Consider the following 8,711-nt stretch of genomic DNA (forward strand, 5'->3'; position numbering starts at 1 on the left):
GATGTCTCTCATGTCTCCCATATAGTTCTTGTGTAGAAACCTTGTATAGAAAAACCAAAATGATGATGGTCCTTATGACACCTGCTCCGGCCTCATGACTTGCCAAATTTGAAGTTTGCAGCAAAATCTAAGGCCAATTTTGATAGCAGATCTCTTATTGAGGTTGAGATTCAAAAGGGTTAGTATAATCTATCGGACCAAAAATGCTTCATTCCTTGGTAGAGGCACAATCAGTCCGTAAATCAATCCAAATCCATGCTTCACTGGAATATGAAGAGAGTTAACATACATGTTGATCCAGTAAAATCAACTCCATTGAAGTAGGTTTGTTTTCCCCAGCAAACCCATCAGCAATCCATAGTCGAACAACTCTCACTTTGATCCTCCAATTGTGATTTGGAGGGCACAAAGTCACAACAGGATCAATTGCAACAGAGGACGCCATCAAAATTCAGAAACGCTTCAGATATTCAACCCACAAATTTTGGTTCTCAAAAATAAATTTCAGCTTCTGCCTGATATGAATCCAAATCAACTCCCTTTAAATACCCATATCAAAGGGCAGACCAAGCCCGTAAAGGTTTTTTTATAACAAAACATGTAAAAAGGTCTCCAAAAAGTATACTGCCAACAAAAAGCTAATTCCCATCAACTTCCCAAAAAAGGTTCCCCAAAAGGTATTAAATATAACCAGGGCAAAATAATCTATGGATCAGTTTTCTTAATGAAAAAAATCTTTTTGGCCGCCCATTCATGAGAGAGTTCAAAATAAAAAACCTAAGTAATAAAAACAGGGTTCAACCATTTTACGAATTTAAATTTTAAACCACTATTTTTCAAATAAATTTAGTTCAAGTAATTCATCAACCAATCCCCAGAGTTTATTTAAATATCAAATAGTTTCAAAATTTAACAAATTAATTCATACATACTATCACAAATACAAAATTCAAACATGATTAACTCAAACTAATTTAACAATATACTAATTTCAAACAAATAGTAATCTCCTTTATTACAAAATAAATTCAATTAAAAATAAGGGATTTTCTGAAATATTAATCCATATCATATATCTAATTATTATTAATCCAAATATTTAATTTCAAATTTCTATTTCTAATATTTCCGCCTACAATTATCTATACTACCAATATAAATATCCACATAATAAATATTAACGAATATCTACAATTGAAACAATAATTAAAGGAGCTATAAATTTATAATATATATTTTCTGTCAAAAAATATATATAATATATATTTATTTCCAACAAACTCAGCAAAAGAAAATAACACAAATAAATTACTACCATATCCTTAACTATTTAATTCTTTAAGTGAAACCAAATAGAAAAACCAAAAAGTAAAAACCAAAGTTCCTTATGGTGCACCTCCACCACATTGAATAAAAACCCTTATGTGAATAGTAGCAAAATACTATCCCTTTGTAGTAGTTATAGATTACCACCTTTCACCACCAAACTGTCAGTGCTGTGCTGTTAGCAATTCGCAATATTTTTTTGCGAATTCAAGGTGTTTGTCACCATTTCTAAAGTCCGTGCATGCAAAGATTCTCTGCAATTCGCAAGAAAACTTGCGAATTCAAAGTACGTACCACATCAACGTCAGATCCTACATGTCCAAAACTACCCCATATCGCTAAATAATTTTTTTTCCCACCCCTTTTTACTAATTAAATGTTTTTTTAACATTATTGAGGAAAAAAAAAATCGTTTACTATAGCGCAACCTGGATCTTAATTGTTTTTATTTTTGGTCAAAGTGGATCTTAATTGTTAAAAAAACATCTTAAGCCTAGGCTTTGGTGGGCTTTGTAGAGACTAACTACTACCAGGCCGAAAACTATATGAGTGTCTTAATCCTGGACCGAGACCAAAATGGTCCTGCTCCAAATAATTATGCATCCATCGACAATCATCCATGTGATGTGCTGCTCTTTGTTTTTGTGATGATTCTACCAATACTGAAGTGCCCCTTGCAACCCAGCCCATTGATCTTTAATCCATGTTACTTAGAAGAAAAAAATGTTCAAATATGTATGAAATAAGAAAAAATGTTAACAACAATTATTTAACACTTTGTTTTCAACATTCTCTCTTTTGTCCCCGAATAGTAACTTAAGTTGTAAGATTTTGAGATATGTGGATTAAAAAGAATTGCTTCAGGATCAATCTTTGAATGATACAATTTATCTTTCCGACGTATCAAAACACTATCATTTATTAATTAAGGGCTCGTTTGGTACACCGTATTAGACATGATAGAATAAGTTTATACAATACATTATGAGCTTACCAATTGTTTGGTGCACACATTGTATTGTATAAGCTTATACATCAATCTCCTCTTATACATCAAAATGATGGATTATTTAATCCACCCTATAGATGATGGATAAGGCATGATAAGAATGCAATGTATAAACTATTTCAGTATATTTAATCAACTGCCACCACAATCACCTCCACCACCACCGCCTCCACCACTACCACCACCCCCACCACTGTCGCTGCCACTACAACCACCCACCACCACCACCGTCGTCGTCGCCGCCACCACCACCTCCACCACCACCACCTCCACCTTATTCCATGGTATTTACATAAGATTCCTCTTTCTTATTCTTAAGCAAATATCTAAAAGGGTTTAGTTGATCATCACCGCCACCGACACCACCATCCACCACCACTGTCCCCACCACTGTCCCCACCATCACCTTCCACTACCACACAACCAGTGTTGTCATTAAATTATACAGTGTATGACCAAACGTTGTATAGTATTAAAATTTTATTAGACCTTATCCTATCAGACCTTATACTATCAAGTCTTATATTGTACAGCGTACCAAACGGGACTTAGGTGCTTTCACCGAATAAATGGATCAACTTTTAATTTAGTTTTTTTTAAAGTCACTTTTAATTTAGTTAGACCCAAATAATTTCAATCAATTAATTGAAGAGTGCAGCTCAGCTAAAAAAAAAAGACAAGCTAATCCAAATCCGGTCTTGTCTTCTAGATCCTTCCTGGGCCTAACTCTGTTTCACGTTTTCACTTGCCTGGAAGCTCTCACCTTCTGGACCCTTCCAATCCCTCGAACCCTCCAGAGAACCCTAACAACCTTTCCCTCTATTCACACCACTCTCATTATTATTACCATCTTAACCTAACCCTCAAAACCTCGCAGCGAATTTGCTACCAAAAAAAAATCCGATGGCGAAGTACGGCGAGGGCGACAAGCGGTGGATCGTGGAAGACAGACCCGACGGCACCAACGTCCACAACTGGCACTGGGCCGAAACCAACTGCCTCGAGTGGTCCAGAGCCTTCTTCAACAACCTCCTCACCAACCTCACCGTGCTCCACGGCGGCGCCGATGATAACAACCTCCACGCCACCATCAAGAAGGTCGAGAAGCTCGACGGCGAGGCGTATGTGAATATCCGCAAGGGGAAGGTTATTCCGGGATACGAGCTCAGCGTTTCGCTTTCCTGGGAAGGGGAGGTTAGGGATGCGGAGGGGAAGATCTTGAACAAAGTCAACGGCACGGTTGAGATCCCGTATATTTCTGATGAGAATGCTGATGAGGATCCTGAGGTTAGGGTTACGGTGAAAGATGAGGACCAGATCGGGAAGAGGTTGAAGGAGGCGATGGTTGCGAAGGGGAAGCCGGTGGTTTTGGATAAGGTTAGGGTTTGGGTGCAGAGTATGGCGAGAGGTGGGCCTGTTAAGGAGGAGCTTGAGGTGAAGAAGGTGGCCGCGGTGGCGCCGCAGAAGAGTGATGATAAAGCGGTGGAGGTGAAGAAGAAAGAGGAGGAGGTTGCGGCAGGGGTGGCGAAGAAGGAGGAGAAGAAGAAGAAGAAAGAAGGGTTTAAAACGATTAGTTTGACGGAGAGGTTTAATTGCAGGGCGAGGGATTTGTTTGAGATATTGATGGATGAGAATAGGTGGAAGGGTTTTACTCAGAGCAATGCGAGGATTAGCAAGGAGGTTAATGGAGAGTTTAGTATCTTCGATGGGTCGGTTACGGGGATGAATTTGGAGTTGCAGGAAGGGAAGTTGATTGTGCAGAGATGGAGGTTTGGGAGCTGGCCAGATGGGATGCAATCAACAGTAAGTGTTGTACTAGTGGCCAGGGTTTCAAATTGCGGTTGGTCCACATTCGCATTGTGACCGCAATTGCTACTGCCTCAATCAACCCACATTTGTCTGCAATTGCGCGATGCACTTGCTACCGCAATTTAAAACCCTAGTTGTGGATTTTATTTATGTACTCATTTGATTTGAGGGGTTGGTTCTTAATGGTTCTGAATTTTTATTTTGCAGGTGAGGATTGTGTTTGAGGAGCCTGAATCTGGGGTTACAGTTGTGAAGCTCACACATACTGATGTGCCTGAAGAAGATAGGTTAGTGTTTGATTACTTTGGGTTTGTTTGATAGAAATTGTATTGTTTGTTTATGACAATTGAGTAATAGAGGTTGCTACTTGCAAATGCAGGTATGGGAATGCGACTGTGGTTGAGAACACGGAGAGGGGATGGCGGGATCTCATCTTCCAAAGGATAAGGGCTGTGTTTGGTTTTGGAATTTGAGATTTTCCAGATACTATGTGTTGTAGAATTTTTCCTCAGAATTTTGTTTTACTTTTTGGTATGGTGAGATTATTGGACTGCCATTGGATGATTTATTGTGAAAGATAAAAGTGTCTTTTGCAATGATTTCTGCTCTCACTTCTTCCTCATTTCGCAAGTTGTCTCTTTTGTTCACTATCCTTGCTTGCTGTATGTCTAATTTAAAATGTGATCTATTATCAGTGTTTGTTACTGTTAGTTCATGTTTACTGGTTTTGTGACAGACAAAAACTGGAAATGTCAACTGTGTTAAATTGCATCTTTGTCTTTACAAAATTAAGAATGAATTGTGCGATTATAGATATTATTTTACAGCTACATCTGTTGATATGTACTTCATATAACCAGCTTATGATGTGAACAAATGTGAAACAGTTGCATTATTTTAGGTTAACAAGTTCTTTGCAGCAAGGATGCTACCATAGTATCATCGTGGTAATGTAGTCTAATTGCTTGAATATCGTTGGAGATGGCCGTTTGGGTTATTTGAAGCGTTTGGAGAGGGTATCACGTTTCGATTTTTGTTTTTTATTCATTTTAGGTGAATGGATCATTGTCTTCTTGTCCTTGAATTTCTCTACAGGAGGTGTGCTTTATGTAGAATTTTGGGCCTCAAAGCGCCCACAATTGCAAAAGATTGTGAATGAGAAAAAGGGCACTGAGTTTGTGTGTCAATCTTTCACCATTTCCAATAGTATAGTGCCTCAAATCAACCTAGTGAGGAGAATTCCTTTAGCAGTATGGTGGTCTTATAAAGATTTATCTTTAGAAGACAAAACTAGGATGTATCTTCTTTTCAAGTGTAAGTTGTAGTTACAGTACTTTGTTTTTTTACTACAGCCTCGTTTGGCCTCTTGCTTGAAAAGTCATCTTTGTTTAGCTATTTCTCTAGACTATACATGAATTAGATTCACTAGTCACCCAGCCATGGCATGTATGGTGAAGAGCTAAAATCTTTGTTAGCTACTTCGTTGTAATTTTTGATTGAAAATACATGTGTCTGGCTGTCACATAATTTTTCATTAAATGACTCGTACGATGCCTCATATGCCATATGAGGCTTTGCTAGACAAGTAAGCAGCTCAAACATGACTCGTACGATGCCATGTGAGGCTTTGCTAGACAAGTAAGGAGTCTGTGCTAGACGCTTAAGCAGTTCAGACTCCGGTGAAGATTAAAATTAGAAACTCCTAACTAAGGGCATGTTTGATAGCAGTTTTAGTTTTCAGTTTTTAAAATAGTTTTCAGAAACAATTCTTAAAAACAGTTTTCAGAAAAAGAAAATAGTTTGAATGACATGTTTTCGAACATTTAGAAAACTGATATCTGAAAACTAAAAACTGAAACTGAAAACATCTTTTACCTGTTTTGGTTTTTTAGTTTTAAAAATTGAAAATGAGAACTGTTTTCAAAAACTGTTTTTGAAAACAGTTTTTGAAAACAGGTCTTACCAAACAAGTTTTCAGTTTTTAAAAACTGAAAACTGTTTTGGAAACAGTTATCAAACAGACCCTAAATTTGGCTGGGTTAGAGGAAAAAAAACATACTTAACCTAGATTATTAACTTTCAAAATTGTTGTAGAGATGTTCAAAAAAAAAGTGTTGTAGAGGTTTTTGTAATGCGGAACAATACCGTTTATGTTTCCCATGTTTCCATGAGAAGCTATTTCCATGGGCATCTAGTATTTTTTTTTTACATCGGAAAGATAAATTGCACCCAGCAGGAATCGATTCCTGTACCTTCCCCTATCCAATCTATATGTCCCCTAGCTCTTACCACTTGAGCTATTATATGTGCAATCTAGTATGATATTTGTTTTAAATTTTAATTAATTAATATAAAGGGAGTAGCTTCTAGACATTACTTTTTTGTTTGGTTCTCTTGCGAGGTAATCATATAGAGTAATCGGACGTAGGAGTCTAGGATGGAAGCCATTTTGGACTGAGTCCTTTTTTAGCATTGTAAATACTTATGCACTATATTTCTGACGAGTGGTTCCTGTTGCCTTCGGGCTTGTATATAAATGTGGTAGGTTAGTATGCATGTATGGTCTTTATGCATAACATGTTTAAAATTTCTTTTGCTTTGGAAAAAAAAAATACCTCTAGGACTGCTTATGAAAACTATTGCATATTTATTTAGAGAAAATATTACTATTGTGACCCTCGAAAATTGGGCGTTACATACGATTGAAATACGAGTATCACCTTGATTATTTCAAAGACATTCTAAAAGGAAATGTAACGACACTAAAATCATCATATTTCAGTTGCACATCGTTTCTAATTATCCAAGAGTATAATTTTTCAATTTTATTTGTCTTGAGTGTTATATATTACAATATGGTACATTATTTTTTTGAAGATGAACTTGGCACATAATCTGATTATATGTCTGTAATTAATTATCTTTCAGGGGATATTGAGCTGTGATATGGCTCCTTCAAACTTTCTAAAAGTACGTATGTGATAAGGCCTGATAGTATAAGACCTGATTGTATTAGGTCTGATAGGAAAAGGTTTGGTAAAATTTTAATACTATACATCGTTTGGTCATACATTGTATAATTTGGTGGAGACACTAGTGGTGTGGTAGTGGTGGTATTGGAAGGTGATGATGGTGGCAGTGGTTGTGGATGGTGGTGATGACGGCGGAGGTGGTGGTAGTAGAAGTAGTGGCAATGGTGGTGACAATGGTGAGGAATGCTGGTGGCGGCGGTGGTGGAGGGTCAGGGCAGCGACAGTGGTGGTATGAAGGTATCAACGATGGTGGAGCATGGTGGTGGCGGCGACGACAATGAGGGTGGTGGTGGCGGTAGTGGCGGCGGTGATGGTGGAGGGTGGTGGTGGCGGTGGTGGTAGTGGAGATAATGATGACCAGAGCGTGTTGGTGGCGACACTAGTGGTGTGGTAGTGGTGGTATTGGAATGTGATGATGGTGGCAGTGGTTGTGGATGGTGGTGGTGGCGAAGGTGGTGGAAGTGGCAGTAGTGGCAATGGTGGTGACAATGGTGATGGATGATGCTGGTGGCGGCGATGGCGATGGTGGGGGAGGGTGAGGGCAGCGATAGTGGTGGTATGAAGGTATCCACGATGGTGGAGCATGGTGGTGGCGGCGACGACAATGGGGGTGGTGGTGGCGGTAGTGGTGGCGGTGATGGTAAAGGGTGGTGGCGGCGGCGGTGGTAGTGGCGATAATGATGACCAGAGTGTGTTGGTGGTGGCGGCGAAGGTGGCAACAGTGATAGAGGCGGTGGTGGTGGTGGTGGTGGTAGTGGTGGAGGAGGTGGTGGTTTTGGTGGCGGCGACAGTGGTGGTGGTGGCGGTAGTTGTGGAGGCGATGGTGGTGGATGGTGGTTGTGGTGGCAGCGACGGTGGTGGTGGTAATGGTAGTAGTGGATGGTGGTTGTGGTGGCGACGACGTGGTGGTGGTGGCGGCGGAGGTAGTGGTGGAGGCAGTGGTGGTTGAGGTGGCAGAGATAGTGGTGGTGGTGGTGGTGGTGGAGGTGGTGGTGGAGGGTGATTGTGGTGGCGGTTGGTGAAATATATTGAAATAGTTTATACATTGCACTCTTATCATGTCTTATCCATCATATATAGGGTGGATTAAATAATCTATGATTTTGATGTATAAGAGGAGATTGATGTATAAGCTTATACAATACAATGTGAGCACCAAACAATACATAAGTCCATAATGTATTGTATAAGCGTATACTATCAGGCCTAATACGACGTACCAAACGAGCCCTTAGAGATAAGTCGAAGATATGATAAGTGATGTAGTAGGAAAATATGAGAGATAAAAAAATGAAAACAATTTGGTGGAAATTCAATCAATGAAAAAACTTAGTGTAAAAGTAAATGAATGGGTGCACGCGCATACTTGCAGGAACGTTTGGCTAGCGTGCGTGCGTGTAATTTTTATACTACTAACTAATGTTAGTAGTAATTACATCAAAGTATAGAAAATACAGCTTATTTGCCACATGACTCGCTTTGGTCCTTAATTGGGGTGAAATCCCCTTCTCCCTCCAGTCTAATGAGCAAGGCAT

General features: G+C 39.2%; 1 protein-coding gene across 1 annotated transcript; it reads left to right on the top strand.

Annotated features, from left to right (window-relative positions):
• The first annotated feature begins 3,016 nt into the window (after nt 1-3,016).
• LOC130718110 (uncharacterized) lies at nt 3,017-4,859 on the top strand. The gene is made up of 3 exons (XM_057568577.1): nt 3,017-4,138; nt 4,352-4,431; nt 4,524-4,859. The coding sequence occupies exons 1-3, from the start codon at nt 3,239-3,241 to the stop codon at nt 4,615-4,617; spliced, it is 1,074 nt and encodes a 357-aa protein (XP_057424560.1). The 5' UTR covers nt 3,017-3,238; the 3' UTR covers nt 4,618-4,859.
• The last annotated feature ends 3,852 nt before the right edge of the window (nt 4,860-8,711 follow it).

The sequence above is a fragment of the Lotus japonicus genome, chromosome 5 (genome assembly GCF_012489685.1).
Source record: "Lotus japonicus ecotype B-129 chromosome 5, LjGifu_v1.2".
Classification (NCBI taxonomy): domain Eukaryota; kingdom Viridiplantae; phylum Streptophyta; class Magnoliopsida; order Fabales; family Fabaceae; genus Lotus; species Lotus japonicus.